Below are 18,320 nucleotides of genomic sequence, written 5' to 3'. Positions count from 1 at the left end.
TCAACATTCCATTAACAGACTTATTTAGAATTAATTGGAAAGGACTTCCCTATGAGTGATATCGACACACAATTAAGGGGAATAAATACACATTTGCCCACTATGCTGTCTGGAGTGAAGCCTAAAAATGTTGAACACCTCTACGCTGCTGTACAGACGTCATTGCTGGACCTTCGATCCACGATTGATCACATTTTGTATTAGGTATTGTTGATCTGCATAACTATATTTCTGCGTGCCTAGTTTTTAAGGTAAACATGGTGGTTTTATATAAACTGTTAATAAGGATACAAATATACCTTCGAGGACAGCAGACTGCTGGTTATGATAAAGAGGGACATTTATATGAGTAGCATAGAGCTGGATGCAGCATAATCAAGTGGGGTTTTTAGAGGTATCGCCATTCACTCTCCAAGTTAGTACTCTTGTCTCGTGTGTCATGGCCTCTGGTGGAGAAGAATTCCAAGATTTGCTTGATGATTCTGTTTACACCTATTAGCAGGATCATCAGTAAGAGACCAGGATCAAGTATGTTCCAAGGACCAATCCGGCACTGTTAGGATCAAGGTAGTCTAGCAGACTCAAAAAGGTGAACATTTTTAGACACAATTACAGGCCACTGTTCTGTACCTGCACCGTGCCTCCCTAGTAAGACTGACGGCTTCCCCGGAAGTTAGGTTTGCCCAGAGTGAGGTTGGCTAACGGTTTCCTAGTGTGTAACAGTGTGCTAGAGAGTGGCGTGTGGCAGTGCATTACCTTCATAAGGGAGGTTCCTCATTATTATTATTATTTGTATTTGTAGGGCGCAAGCTAATCATCCCCACGGGGATCTCTCAGCGCCTGAATAGCAGACAAAGCAGATCCAAGATTGCTGGTTAATGACAGAACAACCAGGTTTTGAGAAGTTTCTTGAACTGCCTGAAATTGGGACAAGCACAGATGTTATCTGGCAGTTTGTTCCAGTGAAAGGGGGCGAGATATGAGAAGGAGCGGCCGCCCATTCTAACTCTCCTGATTCTCAGGGGGCACAGCAGCTGTTGGTCGCTCGATCTCAGTTGGCGCAACAAGTTCCAGAAGGTTCAAACCCTCTCACAGCTCCAAACGGGGCCCCTGCGCATTGAAAGGGGCCTTCATGGCTCTGGACATGCCACGGAGTGTCTGCTGCTCCAATTATACCATTGTGGTTATGATCCATGGAGTAACTGGCTGAAATAATTGGCATAGGAGCTCTCTGGGAGCTTTACTATTTGAGGTCTGTTATAAGCAGGCCCAAAATATGTGGTTTATGATTTTTAGAAAAAGACTGGTTCTCTCAATCTTTTCTTTCGGTGGATGCAGCTGAGCCGGATTGTCCATTCGACCACTCTGGCATTTCCCCACAGGCTGCAGACTAGGCGGCTGCTTTCACAGCTGGATGGGCTGCCATGATCCACACAAGCCCCATGGCCCCATTGTAATCATTGCCTCCTGTAGTGAGTGGCTAGTCTGAATATTTATGCCAAGGCTGGTTTTGGTTTCCAGTCCAATCATGAATAGAAGAAATGGGAAACATCCCCAAATCTTGGAGGGGGTTGGTAATTAAACCATTATTGCATAAGGGGGTTCCCATGAATTACAGGCTATTTAGCCTTTTAGACCTTTCTAAGAAAATCTTTACAAAAAGTCTGCTCTCCAAGCTTGAGGATTGGGTTAATGAAAGCAATTTTTTACCTTTAAAACAAAAAGGTTTTTTGGAAGACCACTCGACAATCAATTATTGCTTTGCCCTGTCCGCAATCGGAAAAATAAGTCCATTTAGATAAATCATTGGTTGTGATGTTGCTGCGTGGACTTCTGCATAGCTTTTGAAACTGTAGATAGAGGGAGATTATGGAGTAAATTGTTATCTTGGAATGCACTGAGGGGTCTAACACCCCTATTTACTGCACACATCGACCCAGACTGAAATAGAAATGGATCCTCCTGATCGCCTTACTGAAAAGATATATATTTGTAATGGATTATACATTGGTTCATTTTAACCCTGATTGTTTTCAATTTTTTTTGTGTGGCTAGCCCAAGAAGTTTATTATATACCCCAAGTTCCTTTTCACGAAAATTGGGATCTATCCTGATACTTTGTTTAATGCATGCAGATGACCTCATTATACTGGGTTACACCCCAAGGTAACTTCGGAAAAAACTTGACATTCTAACACAATATTTTAACGTAAATTATTTAGAGGTAAACATGGTAAAAACAAAGGTATTCGTTTTTGGAAAATAAAAAAATCTTGTTTTAAGATAAGATAAAAGTAGAGGAACTTAGAGTATGTAAATAGTTAGGATTGCTCTTTTCCACATATCTGAAGTGGAACAAATATATGTATTGTTATTATAACCCAAAACACTTTTCCAGTTATATTTACCTGAGAAGTTTAACTCCATGTATGGTAGAGGTTGTCTTTTACCCTGATCCTGAAAGAATTTTTGCACAAAATTACACCTTTAGCACTTTAAGGATCGGAAACTATATGTATACCGAAAGTGATATTTTAGATTATGTGGACAATGGGCGTTTAAAAAAAAATCCTAAACCTTTTAAAAGGGTCAATGGTTCAGAGAATTTGCTATGAAATTCACTTGTTGTCGTGATCTAGAAGCTAGAATACTTCTTCTAAAATGTAACAATGAACTTTCATTAGATGGTAGTTCAAATAAATCTGGATTTGTTGGCTGGAAACAAAACATAGCAAACCTAATTTGGCATTGGCACTTTTGAATCATATAAATGCTATCAGAATATTATTTGTCGTTAGGGGCAGTTGGAGTTTGGGACCCTTTTCCATATAAAAATGTGTTAGAAGATGGAATATTAATAAACAAGTATAAACAATATGACTTATTTATTCCAAAAATTCTCGCTCAAGTTGACCTTGCAGACCTTGGGAAATTATGATGTGTTTCAATATATTTTTTACTTGCCAAACCTTTTACTCATTCATGCTGCTTTAAAATATAGATTAGGATGTAATCTATTACTGGGGGTCCCACAAGTGGCTATAAAAATTAATGAAAGGGCGTTGCTGTATATGCCCTCTAAAGAAGACATATGCTATTACTCAATATAATGCTGTTGATATTCTATCCAATGTGCGATTTCACAATGTTAGGACGATTTTTATATCTGTGAGAAATTTAGTTAATTATCACATGTTATAAGAAGGAATTCTTTAGAATGTGTACAGGTTTATGGACAACTGACTTAATGAACATATTTTAGTACTTACTTTCTTAATGTGTCAGATGACTCTCCAGATATCAAAAGAACACTCCACCCAGTGGAAAGACATTTCCTGAGATGAGCTTCATGTATGGAGTACCCCCTGTCCATGGAGATAGGCTGCCACCACTTGGCATTAATAATTCTGGGAATCCTTCCACAGGCTGAGGCCTAACTTGTATTGCTGCCAGTGGTCCTGAATGGTGCCGTGGTAGGACAGGACCTCTCTAATATTGGGATGGGATTTCTACTGCTTCACCCCTTTCAGCCTCTGGGCCATCTTACTACAACCCAATAAGTTTTGAGCATGCTGTTCGAATTACCAGTTCGCATTCTGCATATTTTAAGAGATATTATAAGAAATGTTCCTTCGTCTGTGCTGTGGTGGGCTCAAACAGCAGTCCTACAAATGTATCCTCCTTCAAGAAGTACAGTGAGCAGGGGATATCGGATCACTCGCATTTGTGGGTGGATATGGTGGGTGGGGAGCTGCATACCCAATGCCTTTGGCACTTGGATGCTTAGGTCCTTAAAAACAGGGAGGTGAAGACGCAGCTCAGAGAGCATACTGAACAATATTTTCTGGATAACAGCGACTTGGTAACATTGACGGTTTCATTATGGTAGGCTTATAAGGGGCCAGGTTATATCCCCAATTGGGGCCCTGTGGAGCAAGTACTTGGCAGCAGCTATGCAACCTGAGGAAAATATTCTCCTTCTAGAATACAATGACTCCACCAACAGGTTGAGTTTGGTGAACACGCCCTTCATCTCAAGCAACAGGAATTTTTAGATCTCCTACATGGCCTGGTTGAGTAGACGTGAGAAGGGGCACAATTGGGTGGTGTCACTTAGGGGGTAGACAAAGTTCTTGTGATGGACCACACTGCGATTGCAGCAGTGTTCATGGAGTATTATTGAATCCTTTATGGTGCCATAACTGACAGGGGGCGACAGAGACCAGTGGATGCAAAGCGGCTGGACCAAATGGTTTCCTGGCAGAATTTTACAAGGGTATCACCAGTAGGCACACACCTCATCTGCTTGCTATGTTTTATGGGACTTGTGCGGTGGGAACACTGCCATATGATTTACGTGTTGCCATAATCATGCTGATCCCCAAAAAGGGAAAGCAGACTGACGAGTGTGAGTCTTATCGGCCAATATCATTCCATAGCATTAAGACAATAATACTAGCTAAACCACTGGCCCTATGACTTAGGAGAGTGATCACGACCCTAAAACATCCAGATCAAACGGGCTTCATGCCCGACCAGAGCACTCACCTCAGCCTCCGTGCTTCGTATGGCTGTATGACCTATACCAAAAACGTGGGAGAGCAAACAGCGATCATCTCCATATACGCTGCTAAGGAGTTTGATATGCTGGAATGGGTATTTAAGTGGGAGCTGTTGGGGAGGATGGGTTTCAGGCCATACTTCTTGCCGTGGGTAAACCAGCTATATGCAGAGCCCCTTGCAAGAGGAAGGGTAAACTGAACATTTTCCAAGCCTTTCTGCTTGGAACAAGGGACTCAACAACAGTGCCCACTGTCCCCAATGCTCTTTGCTCTGGCGGTTGAGCTGTTTGCTTGCTGGGTGAGGAGCCACCTTAAGTCTGGGGGCTCAACTGGAACGGCACATGGGAGGAGTACATATCCCTGTATGCCAACGATGTCTTATTGTATATAACTGACCCTGAGCAGACCGTAGAGCGATTGCTTCACAAGTTGGACCTGTTTGGGACTTACTCCAGTTTCCATAATAACTGGATGAAGTTGGTGCTCTATCCACTCTACAGACTGCCCAGTTTAAGAACTGTAAGGCGTGCCACTCTTCAAAGTTGGTGGGGGATTCAAATACTTGGGGATATTTCTCATTAGGGACACAGACAAATTCTTCAGATGGAATTTACAGACAATTTTAGATAAGTTACAAAATGATGTCATGCATCCACACCGTTTGCCATTGTCTCTCTTCGGCAAGGCTGTCATGTTTAAAATGATTATGCTTTTGAAATTCACTTATGTACTCCAAAACACCCCCAACTGGGTGCTGACAGCTTTCTTTCATCAAGTAAAGCCCGAAATATGGTCATTCCTGTGGGATGGTAAGTCAGCCCGAATAGCCCTGGGAAGGCTGACCGAGGGAGTATGTGAGGGAGGGATTGCACTCCCAGCCAGATGTACAAGTATACTCCTGGGCCTCCCAGCTCACTGTCCTTAATGAATGGGCTTTCGCCATTCTGGAGGAACCCTCTTTACACATAGCCAAACCCACAATAGGAAACAGAGGATACCTAGCAGCGGTTTACAAAAAGGGAGCCCGTGCTTCGCTCCCTCAACATACCATTGCAGTGGTGCGGTCCTGGGATAGAGCTACATGCTGCATCCAGTGAAATGGGATCCTTATGAGGTAAATTCCCCTTTGGGACAGTGACTTGATCCGTGAGGTGGGGAATTTGCGTGGGTTCCATTGCTGAGATTTGATCGGGATTAGTAAACTGGGAGACGTGTGGGGTACTGCCAGACCAAAGCCTGTGGTTTAACTACAGGAGGAGCTCGATCTAGCACACACTGAGGCATTTCAATTCCTTCAGCTGAGTCACGCACTGATGTCATACGTCCCTTGAGACTCTGCGCTCGTTGATGCACCCACACTGTAGGATAGATATTTAACATACGGAATCCCGGAGGAAGCTATCTTCCTTAGATATTGTACCATTGTTGTTCATACCCCAAACTCCTTGACCTACCTCAGGGCAAAATGGTAGGAGAACATGGACCCCTTTGACGATGGAGAGTGGGCGAAAGCTGTTACAGCACATACGTCAGGCTTTAGATTAGTGCAATTAAAGATACTTCACAGGGCGTACCTCACAAGATCGCTCTGGCTAGAGTGGGAGGTAGACTGAGCGTCTGCCAGTGCGGCAGCAGCGTATGCGTGGTAACTGTGCGAGGACGAGATGAGCGGAGTTGAGGTTTCTGGGAAGTCAGTGGAAATTCAGGTGTCGGTTCATGTAGGTGGGTCTTTGGTCGTTGAGGGATTTAAGGGGTAGGTTGAAGATCAGTCTAACTGCTGCATTCTGGATCGTCTTTTATGAGTTCGATGGTGGTGCCTGCATAGAGTGCATTGCCGTAGTCCAGCCGGCTGGTGATAAGGGCCTGCGCCACTGTTTTCCTGGTGAGGAAAGGAAGCCACTTGAAGGCTTTGCAGAGCATGCAGACAGTTTGGAAGCAGGCTGAGAAGATGGCGGTGACCTGATGTTTCATGGAGATGCCGAGGTTGCGGGCGTGGTCTTTCATAGTGGAGGTGGGCCTGAGATCTGATGGCCACCAGGAGTCATTCCAGAGGGAGGCGTGTCTGCCGAAGATCAGAATTTCTGTTTTGACCCCGTTGAACTTCATGCAGTTGTTCTTCATCCGGGTTAAGACGTTCCTCATACAGTTGTGGAAGTTGGCCTTCGTCAAGGTGGGGTCCGCTGAGCGCGAGAGGACGAGCTGGGTGTCGTTGAAATAGGAGATGATGTTGATATTGTGGGTTCTGATGATATCTGCGAGTGGTGTCATGTAGATGTTGAAGAGGGTTGGAATGAGGGATGTGCCTTGAGGGACGTCGCAGATGGTGTGCTTGGGTTGTGAAGTGAAGGGAGGGAGATGGATTCTCTGAGTGGACCCTTTGAGAAAGGATGGCATCATTTGTGATTCCGATCTGGTGTAGCCAGTCAATGAATGTGCGGTGGGAGACCGTGTCAAAGACTGTAGAGAGGTTGAGCAGGATCAGGGCAGCTAATTCTCCTCTGTTGAGTAGGGTGCTGAATTCATTTGTTGCGGCAATCTGGGTTGTCTCTGTGCTGTGATTGGCTCTGAAACCTGATTAGGAATGGTCCAGCAGGTTGTTTCTTTCCAGGTTTTCAGTGAATTGTAGGTTGATGGCCTTCTCCAGGACTTTGGCATGGAATGGGAGCAGTGTGAGATGGGACGGTAGTTCTGGATCTCAATGGGGTCTGCAGTGGGCTTCTTGAGGATTGGTCTCAGCTCTGCATGATTCCAGGCTTTGGGGAAGAAGGCATTGATGATGGAGGTGAGCTGGTGGCTGATCTCGTATTTGCCAGGATTAAAGAGTTGGTGCGAGCATGGGTCGGTGGGCATTCACGAGTGGATGGAGTTCATTAGAGTAATTGTGTTTGGTGTGCTGAGTTGTTCCCATGTGGACAGTGGGTGGGCAGCTGTGGCGGTCAGTTTGATGCTGAGGAGGTTGGAGGGTTGCACATTGAAGTTTCTGCAGATGGTAGCTATCTTGTTGTGGAAGTGGTCGATGAGGGCATTGCAGAGTTCCTGTGAGGATGGGATCGAGTTGTCGGTGACTGTCGGGCAGGTGACTCTCTGACGATGGGGAAGAGTTCCTTTGTTTCGTAACGCTGGTCTCGATCCGGTGTGCCAGGGCCTCCATTTTTACCGCTTTGAGCTGGTGGTGGAAGTTGTTGAGGGCAGCCTTGAAGGTGACTCAGTCAGTGCACCATCTTTGTCCCCATTGTTTGCATGTGTGCTTTGACGTGCTGAGTTCTGGGGTATACCAGCTGGATCCTTTGGTGGAACTTTGCATTTTGGATTGTTTGGTGAGAGAGACGGGTGATCCAGGCGTTGAAGTTCTCCTCTGCCCGGTTTAGGTAGGTGGTGACAGTGGGCTGTGTGATGCTGAGGGCATCAGTCCATTGCAGTTGTGGCAAGGGATGCTGTGGCGGTTGGGGATGGTGCAATAAGGCCCGGCAAGGGTGAAGTGCATGATGGAGTGGTCTGACAAGATGAGTTCCGTGTTGTGGCTGTGTCTGATTCTGTTGCCGGACGTGAAGATGGGGTCCAGATTGTGTTCTGCTTTCTGGGTGGGGTTCGAGATCAGCTGCTTGAGGCCGATGTTGTGCAGTCTTTCTAGGAGGTTGGTGGAATTGATGGGTGTTGAGTCATCCAGGTGGAAGTTGAGGTCTCCAAGGAAGACGTAGTATTCGGATTCAATGGTGAGCGGCGTGATGAATTTTGCGATGGTGTCACTGAGGCCAGTTCATGGTCCTGGCCATCTGTAAAGGAGGGTGCCTTTGATGGTGGATTTGTCATATGTGGGGACCTGGAAGTTCATGTGTTCCATGATCGGCATGGTTTCATCATCATTGGTGGTGCAGGTGATTGATTCTTTGTGTACAATGGCGATGCCGTGTCTGCTGGTGCGGTCGTGGTGTTTCATCTTGTAACCAATGGGTATGTCAGTGGTGATGTTGGGAGCCAAAGCGGGGTGAGCCAGGTCTTAGTAATGAAGGTCACATCAAGGCAAGGGTGGAGATGGTGTCCCAGACTTCGGTGGAGTGTTTGCAGAGCGATCTGTCATTGACCAGGAGGCAGCTGAGTTGTACCGGGGAGGTCTCTGCTGGCAGGGATGGCATGGTTGTTGTGATGGTGGTCGGTCCAGGGCTGCAGGTGAATCGGCAGAAGATGCAGGTGAAAGGTCCTGCAAGGCGAAGCAAAAACAAGGAGATGATCGACGGAGCATTGAAACTTTTCAGACACTCACCCCCAGTCAAAGATCTGGGTTGAATCCATCATTGTTATTTAACTCACTTCGCCACCTCAGTTCAGAACCAGCTATATGGAAATCAGTCTTGACCCTGTGCCTCCTGGGAACAGTCCAGCCCAAACTGCCAAGCCAGGTCTTCCTGAACCGGAAACAAGCATCCTGGGACCGGTTTCGAGGTAACACCTCTCATCAGCCAGGTTAGCTTGAATCCTATGGCAAAGCGAGCAAGGGGCCCATGTCTGGGCATAGCGAGGCGAGGCAGCATATGTTGTTGCGTCTGGGATCTAGGGCACGGAGGTCTATGGCGAAGTATCTGTGGGAGCGAAGTATCTTGCTGGCACAGGTTGCGGTCCGGGCACAGAAGGGTGCAGACGGGCTTGCCTTTGGTGCACCCGCTGCACGCCTCTACTGCGCGGCCATGGAGAGTCTCCATAAATAATCCTGGGAAGTGGTGGGGCTGGCAGGGAGGTGGGAGGGCGGGTATCGGGAAAACAAACTGCAGGATCGGGGAAAAACCAGCGGGGCAGGCAATGGACAGGAACATGGGGGGCTAAAATGGCAACACAAGGACTAGGGGAGATACAAGTAAAAATGCACTAAACAGGCGAATTACGCCAATTACAGTGAAGACACAAGCACTAGGGGAAATACCAGGAAAACAGTAAACGAGCGCAATGGCCCAATTTCAATGGAGGGCTAATTTACAGAGAAGCACAGGCAATGGGAGAAAAAGAAGAAAAAATAAACAAGCGCAATGGGCCAAATACCAGTATTTAAAGAGCGCCTAGCAGTCAGTGGTTATGTGAGACCGAACCAGCGACCTCGAGGACAGCAGTCACGAGGAGCTGCGCAGTGGCAGCGGGGGAAGCGGCGCAGAGACCAGGAGGTCCAAGAGGAATAGATCTGCCTCCAAAGACTACCCTTCATATTAAGTATCCGGAATATTCTTTGGAGCATTTGGTATTCCATTGGGTTCAAACATTCCCCTTTTCCAGACAAATGAAAATATTTGCTGTTCAAAGACCAAACATCAAGGAAATTCAGTCTTTTGCAGAGAAATACAGAACCCATTCTCAGTGAATTATTATTTGCATAGAAAAACGCGATTTTGAACACATTTGAAGCCTGGCTTTGACAGAGCAGTGCACGGAAAGTCATTTGAACTCTTCCAAGTACTATCATACAGATATGAAGTAGCTAGTTCCTACTGTCCATGGGCCACTTTTTGAAACTTCCCCAAAGCAGACCTCCTATTTCTACACAGCCGTAGATATATTATAACACATATCTCTTCTGTGCGTTACATTGGGTTAGAAGCTGCACACACAAACTATTTAAACTTTCATCATGCATGGCATTCTTTCCCAGCATAAGTCTTACTCTTCAGCCTTCCAGGATGCCTTGGTGTTCCCGTCTACACCCACCTAAAGATGTTATGTTCCTAGAAGGACAGAGCAGACAAAACCGATAGAATAATGCAGAGCACTGACCCAGTCGCAGCAGCACATAGCCTAAATTATCTTTAAATTGTGCTTTGTGCTAAATAGTCAATGTACCCAAGCCATACATAAACCATGAAACAAAGAATCGGTTAATGATATATTGAATAAGGGCCAAGCACAAGTATGATCAGTCCATGTTGCACCTACTCCAGTTACTTTTGCTTTAGGGCCACATAGACTTTGGCTTTTACGGTCGTATAAGTCAATAACAAAAATGTTAAGTGGTGTTCCCATCTCCTGCCCTCCCTCCAAGTTCTATGTTTGCATTGTAACTTTCTCCCGCTTGTCAAGATGATGCATGACACTGTTTACTGCCTGCAGCACGAGACGCTTTTTCGCTTTCTGTTACAAGAATCCACTTTCTGTCTCTGCGTCGCGGATTATACGTGACTGCACAGTGTACAATGCATAGTGCTTCTATCTCTGCCAGAGAAGTCTTTCTAATAAAGGTCCCTGAACCCCCCACGTGGGCCACCCACTGTAACAGGTTACTAGACTGCGGTATCAAAATATTAACAACCAATGCATTGCAAGATTACTGGAGGTTTCCAGGACCATCCCCATCGAGTCACGTGTCAGTGATTATGTGGCCAGTGTCAAGTCAAGTCAAAACCACTTTATTCGATTAATTAAAATCATAAAAGTATGCTACACAGTTAAATATATAAAATCTTGCAATTCACAGATATACAGTTAAAAACAATTCCTATTAAAAAATTCATAATAGACCATAGTCAACGTAATTTCTTAGTACAGGTTCGGTTTCCAAGTGTCAGATAGGATCCACATCTTGTATTAGTTTTAGTCTAACCCTCCTTTCTCTGACAGCTGCCACTAAAAAGCTAGCAACACTGAACATAATTAATGGACATTCAAGCATGCTTAAGAACAATAGAGCTGGCTTATACTGTGTAAAATTCCTACTTTTTAACAAAGGAATAATAAACTTCTTCCTGGCAAATTTAAAAAAAGTACAAAAGAGCATAAAGTGCGTAGTGTCTTGTGGAGAAATGTCATCGCACTTGCAAGGGGCAACATCTTCTAGCCTGTTCCAGCCAACCACAGTGAAGATGCAACGTTCATCCCTGTATCCTTGAATGGGAAATGAGGCTTATTCTACTAAATTTACAGCTGGAGGGTTTGTCTTAAGCTGTACCCCAACTAAAATATATTGTGTTTATACATTTCTGTGGACTAGCGCCACCTGCTGCGATCTGTTTTTGAAAGTGTGTCGATAAGGAGACAACCACCTCCACAACCCCTATACCTGGGAACTGATTTTAATCATCACAAGTCAATAGAACATTACGGAGGTACAGACTTTAGACATGTCCAGTTACACTCCTTGGCAGGCGAGGAAAGCTCTTTAAAGAATGCTGAGGCGCAATCCTCTGAACCACCCGTCTTGCTTTCACTGAACTTCTACTCCGCACAATAGATCAGTTAGAGGAGTTTGCTGATCCCCGTGAATGGGCATGAAAGGAAACTCGTGCTTCGCCTGTGTCCAGGGGACAGCCTGCTGGATGCTGTGGGTCGAAGAACCGGTCCGGGTCTCCTGCCTGCGGTTTCACAGAGGTGTGAAGTGGTGGAACGGGTGCTGCTGAGAGAGATGACTCGCCCTAAGACAGATGACTCGCCCTGAGATGAAGATCTCTGCCATCCTGGGTTCAACAGGATGTTGTCTGCCCATGTTAAATCTCGATAGCTTTTTCTCACATTATGGGGTGTAAACATAAAGACAACTGGGACGAATTCTATCCAGGCCTATTAAAAGGAGAGTAGATAAGATAGAAACATGCTTTCCTTGTCTGTTAAAGGATATACAAGGAGAGGTGTTCTGACCACTATCTGCCTGGTATAATTTGACACTATGACTGCTGAAGGCAGTCTAATCATTAGAATAGAGGGGTAGCAACATCTATAGTCTGCTGAGACTTGCCTCAGGCTATGATGGTGCATCTGAGCCTAGAATTAACTGGAACCTAAACGGGCTCTGAACATGGAAACTTCTACACGGGAAGAGTTATTTTGCCAGCCTACATGAAGGACTAGAAGAGCCGTGGAGGCATTGCTCTAGGCTGTTGTTGACTCCGGCGAGTATGGGGGTTAGTTGTCAGAGTTTGTAACAACCATGCCCAAAGGAGTGTGGGAAATAAATGAACAGTACTATCTTATATCAGTTGGAGATAGTGAATGTATGCAACATTCACCTTGCACATTCAGAATTGTATGTTTACTGAATAATAGAGTGTTGGATGCCTCTCATTGTCCGCACTCACTGAAACCATAAAATCGCCAAGAAACTCCCACAATAAATATTGCTAGAACGAAGGCATGAATTGCATCCCGTATCCTTGCCTCAGTTTTGGGAGTGAAAAGCCACTTTCTCCCAGCTAGTTTCCCATTTTGTCTTAGCTTGGTTCACCAAGAGTTTTCATCTTTTATCTGACACTGATGACTCTGTTACCGGAGTCTACTGTTTTTTCCGTCCGTTGGACACATTTTTCCTTCACACACACACTACAACTCAGAAGATAAAATAATTGACCGTCCGAAACCTCAAACTTCAATATGATTGCACGAGCTAATGTTGTCTCTTAGTCTATCACGCTAAAATCCCACAAGATTACTTTGTCATTTATTAATGTTTTTTCACCATTTCGAGCGAGTGCCTTTTATTAAATACCTTAACTAACTTTCTTAATGTTTATGGCATTTTGCAATTGTTCGTATTTCATTTTGTATGCATCTTAGTATGGACCTTTGCATGATTTATGCATGTGATTGTCTTATTGCATGGCTGTGCTGCTATGCCATTTTCCACATTCACATTTCTCTGGAGGGTTGCCTTACTACTCATGCCAAGCTACGATTTTGAGCTAAAGCTAGTTTCCCTTTGTAGGTGTCTGTGCTTAGGCTGTCTTCGAGCTCAGCTGCACCTTACAACAGAGAGTGAACTCTATGACCCATAAACTTAAAGGAGCTCCCTTTGAAACTTTGTTTTCTGCAGTAGATGCTTTCTGCATTCGCCTATTCTTTCTTCTTTCTGTTAATATATATTAGGCTCAAATTGTGAACCTATCTGTACAGCTTGACTCGCTACTTACGGTGCATCATTGCGACCCAGGAGAAGAAAGCACACTCCATTCTGGTCTTCTCAGCAGGATCCTCGCGCGGGAAGCATGTTGTTGAACATTGTGGCCGGAAGGAACCTTTGACACTGGGGTAGTGTTATGAAATGGCGACAATGATGCTGCAGTAAAGTACTCGCCACACTCTCTGCGAACCGAGAACGAACATCCCAGTGCGGGGCAGTAACACATTTTCAAGACACAAAACCACAAGAAGTCTTTTTAAAAATTACATATTTGCCTCTTATCGACAGAGAAATGTCTTGAGTTTAAAATGTGCAAAGCAGACAGGAAATATGCGCAACCTGCTATTTAATGCCCATTCCTGTCTAATGAGTCTGTGGGAACTCCTGCACCCTGTAATAGACAAAGATATTGCTACATACTGCCTTCTGAACGAAGAATGTGCTCACTTCAAAATTACATGAAAAATACACCAGTAGTAGAGAAATACCATGAAGAAAATATGGAACCCCCAAATCTGAACATTTAAGTGCACCCTCTCTCTAAGTTGCACCCAAAGTTCGTTCAGCGCCTTTCACCCTTGAAATTAGAGACAACCCTGTTATTATATCCATGGAGTAGCAATGTCTACACATGGCTTGCTCGTATCCATGGATTACCAGGGGTTAACATATATTTCATTGCACCTTTGAAGGGCAGAATCCTAAAAGACCACATCAAGAATGGACTGTGTTTTCACCCAAGAGCGAGAGTTGCTGACGTCAACTGACTCGACACCAAGAGGAACATGGCTCTCTGTACGCTCTCCCTAACAAGGAGGAACACACCAGTATCCTGCTCTGGTAATACCCTCAAGCTAGGCAAGTTTGGGGAAACTGAACCCCGCACATGGCAGCCACCGGGATCCATCCAAATAGCATTAGTGCACATGTTAACCTTTTTAAGTTAGGTCCGCCGGTACAATTAAGTGCTTTCAACTCAACATCTAAATGGTAGGAAAATGCCACCGCTGCAAAAAATGGGGACTGAGTCAAAAACCTGAAATGATGACAAGTGGAACTAGAAAATGTATTATCAATGAGGAGAAAGAGTCTTGGGGCATCCCTCACTGGCAGAGAAGTGCAATGCATCATGGTCTGTGCCGTGAAAATTACACAGAAAGTTTGAACCTTTTTAGGCCTTCTATAAAGCTGCAGGAAGGTGGGAAGGTAGGGGCAGAATCTTGCCTGCAAGAAATGCCAACCATGAGGCACAAATGATCAAAAATGTGATACAATGGAGGGAAATATTACAGAATTCCGTACGGTTCAATGCTTCCAACCCCACAGCCACTCCCCCACCTCATCCCCACTTAACAGTAAACATCAATTAGAATGTGAGCAGAAGTTTCCTGTACATATGCTGAAATTTGAACTAAATTTTTATTATTCTGTAGACAAATGGTGTTCAAACAGTGGGGCGCTCCCTCATGGGTGGAGGTGGTGGCATGGAAACTGGCTGCAAATATTTTTGTAAAACTGACTGTGAGCAGAACAAGAACAACTGTCCATTACAAGAAGCCCAAAACAAGCCTAACTCACTCAAAATGGTGTGCAAGACCATTGTAATTTTAGTTTATTTTAGGATTAATTTTAGTAGCGTTGGGCTTGTTTTGTCAAAAAGTCTCTCAGACTCAGATGATTCAGGAGGCCGTGTTTGAGGGGGCACAGACGTAACAAGTAACACATACAGTAAAGTTCAGGGGACTGCACTGATTGGTCGACAGACAACGTTGGATTGGCACTGGGTAAGCAACGAGTTTGCTCTTGACTTTTACAGATCGATAGAATTTGGGAAGAATTAGCCAAAGTGTAGGCTCATCCTTTCTCGCCACTATTAACCATTTACCAGTACCAGATTGTTGGCAGTAATGTTCGAGGGGCCTGTGATAGGGAGGAGACAGTGACAGGGGTAATACGAGAGGTACACTAACAGGACAGAGGCCAGTGATGGTGAGCTGGTCAGCAACAGAAGACCAGAAAATTGTAAGGTTTATGTGCAGTTGCAGATAGGGGATGTGAAGTGAAACAATAGGGTGAAGGGGCAAGAAAAAATAAAGGAAGTGACAGGATATAGGAACATTAAATAGAGAAAGGAGCATTCACAAGCGGTGGTCAGTGATTAGAGCAGTAGGACGTGATGAGCGTGCTAGACCAGGACTGAAAACGTGGACAAGGACTTGAGGAGTGGACACTGACTTGAGGTGTAGACAGATGCCCGCGACAGCAGAAGGGATACATTTACCGGGGAAGTGGACACCTTCAGATGAAAGCTGTGGTGAACAGCAAAGGGGGGAGGTGGACAGTGAGAGGAGAAGCAGACAGTGCAGGGGAAGTCGTACTCATAGGCAAGATGGGCAGCAGCTGGAGAGGTGGCCCTTGACATTAGAGGTAGGTATTGGTGAGAGGTGGGCAGTGACAGCAGTGGTGGATATTGGTGGGAGGGATAAGCACTGACAGCAGAGAAGCACAGTGACAGGAAATTTGGGACTTGATGTTGGCAGAAATCGGTGAGGTGTACATTAAGCTAAAGGAGGTCACGAGGGCAGTTGAAAGGTGGGGCTTGACATTGGCACTGTAAAACATGAAGACCTCTACTGTAGATGGATAATCCAGCCCTAGATTTTGCATCATATCATTTCACAACCTGGTAACAGTATACTGATGTTGCACACAACAACTATTCACACAGGACTACACTTTCATAAAAGGTGGGTATACAGTACAAGGAGACAGATAATGTGTTTCAATCATTTCATCGCTTTAAATTCCATTAAATATATAAAAAATCAATTGTATGATTGAATGTGTGTGCTTTAGGAAATTAAAAAACCTTATAGTAGTGTTGAAGTGAGAAAGTAAGATATACTGGAAAGCCAACACAGCAGCGTTTACCTCCCTGGACAAACGCATCGTTATTTTGATACATCGAGACGTGTTTGACCTAATATGAAACCTATTACAAGACATTGTTTTCTAGAGTAAATTAAAGGTGCTCTTATGTTTTTATGTCTATGCCTTTAGGAACAGGTAGACAGCATTGCTGGGGGTCCATGCGGTGGATTCAGGATGGAAAGGGGGAATTAAATGTCCTACCTCCTCCATTGCACTGATGAGGTTCTGAGTGGATTTGCTGATCTCCGCGCCTGCTGGAGGCATGCCGCTGCCCTGGGTGAAAAAGGCAGATCCGGGGCTGGAGTGCCCATTCATTTCTATGCTGTAACTGGCTTTTGTTGGGCAGCAGAGCTGATTGTGTAGAATAAAATACACCACAAACACATACAGCCCCTAAAAGGAAACATTGCGATGGTAAAGTCAATGGACAGGAATGTCTACAGTAAACTACGTGCAGCACTTCATCGTTTTTGTTTCTGTTGAGCCTACAATCAAGCAAAACCTAAGAAAATTACACAACTCATCTGGTTGGTTTCTGGTCCATAGATCTTAATGTCAACATTTATTACAAACTCACCATCATGTAACTTTCGTAATGTTAAGAAATCAGTTTCCACTTGGAAAATAACAGTGACGCTTATACAGAATACACAGGTGTGGCCTGACTCAAACAGGATTCCATAAAAAGAAAACAGTAAGTAAGATGGACATTCCCAAGGAAAGGGTGATACCAGTGGCATCGGCACCACTGACATGCACGCAGTAACCCATTCTGCTTAAAAATTAAAGTGAACTTCTATGACAGATGCACCACAGGGAACAGGTAGAATAGGACAAGCTCATGACGTTTTTAAGTGTGCACAGCGCTGTTTTGGGCACAAGGTTTTCTTTGCAATAAGTGACCCAAAGGATTTTGTCTTGAGATGTTGGGAATTTGATGAAGACAAACTGAGCTAATATAGTCTATTGAATGGCATTACTTCTGCTGTTGTATCTTTGATTTTATTTTGTGTGTAATGCTCTATTTGAACTGGAGCAGCTTACTTTTCTTAAATAAAACACTCTTTTTTAATACTTCTCTTCCAAACTCACAATATATTTTGACTAAGGAGTTACCAGATTTAAAATGTCATATCAGCGCCATCTGAGCTTTATAAGATTTAGTCAGTTGGCCTATAATGGTTCCTCAATATGTATTACAAAATGTCATTACTCAAACAGGGTGGTGCTTACCCCTGCCAAGAAGACCCTCATGACAAGTGGTCCAGGAAGGTGGACGCTATTATCCCACCCATGGCCCACTATGAGTTGGGCCCTGAGAGTCCACAAAGAAATAAAAAATTACACGGCGAATTGATAATTCAGGGTCTATCTCTAGTAGTAATTCCTCATTTTTACTTGGACCTTCATGCAAAGATTTTGGCTGCTTCCAGCAGCCAAATATATGAATGAGAAAAAGAGATTTGCGGTGAGCCACATATCTTATAAGTTTGATGGGGCAGGTAACTGCTTCTACTGTCCCCATTAGAAATAAAGTGGCCATTCGTAATGAGGGCCCACATCCTCAACATGGTTTTCAATTAAATTGAATTCCAAAATGTGAGTATTTTCTTATTCATTTGTCGTCTCACAGTTATTTGGATTTTAAAGTCTTTATATTTTACCAATTTCTTGATTTTTGTTTTGGAACAATTTATGAAGAGCCCTTTTTCATATACATTGATACTATAGTGTAAAAGCAGGGATAGTCTTAGGATTTGTAGCTCCCTCTAGGACCCCCAGAAGCACGAATGGCCCCCTGTAATTTGGCCATTCGTACTTCGTGGGGCAATTTAGTATTCCCTAGCTGGTGGCTCAAAAAGGCTGGTGCCTAGAATCGCTTGGACCTGCCTGGTCAAGAGGTGAAGAAGACAACTTTTCATTTTCTCTATAAGTATTATGTGTAATGGCATTTGTAAATACCT

At 44.3% G+C, this 18,320-nt stretch overlaps 1 protein-coding gene across 1 annotated transcript in view; it reads right to left on the bottom strand.

The window, feature by feature from the left end:
- ADGRV1 (adhesion G protein-coupled receptor V1) overlaps positions 1-18,320 on the bottom strand; it is a 1,990,932-nt gene that overhangs the window by 74,791 nt on the left and 1,897,821 nt on the right. The window contains exon 88 of the mRNA XM_085632468.1: positions 16,558-16,749. Within this exon, the coding sequence (XP_085488594.1) occupies positions 16,558-16,749 (192 nt within the window). The remainder of the gene's footprint in view (positions 1-16,557; positions 16,750-18,320) is intronic.

The sequence above is a fragment of the Triturus cristatus genome, chromosome 2_1 (assembly GCF_964204655.1).
Source record: "Triturus cristatus chromosome 2_1, aTriCri1.1, whole genome shotgun sequence".
NCBI lineage: Eukaryota > Metazoa > Chordata > Amphibia > Caudata > Salamandridae > Triturus > Triturus cristatus.
Note: the sequence above shows the minus strand (reverse complement) of the source record. Positions and strands in the feature narration are given on the sequence as shown.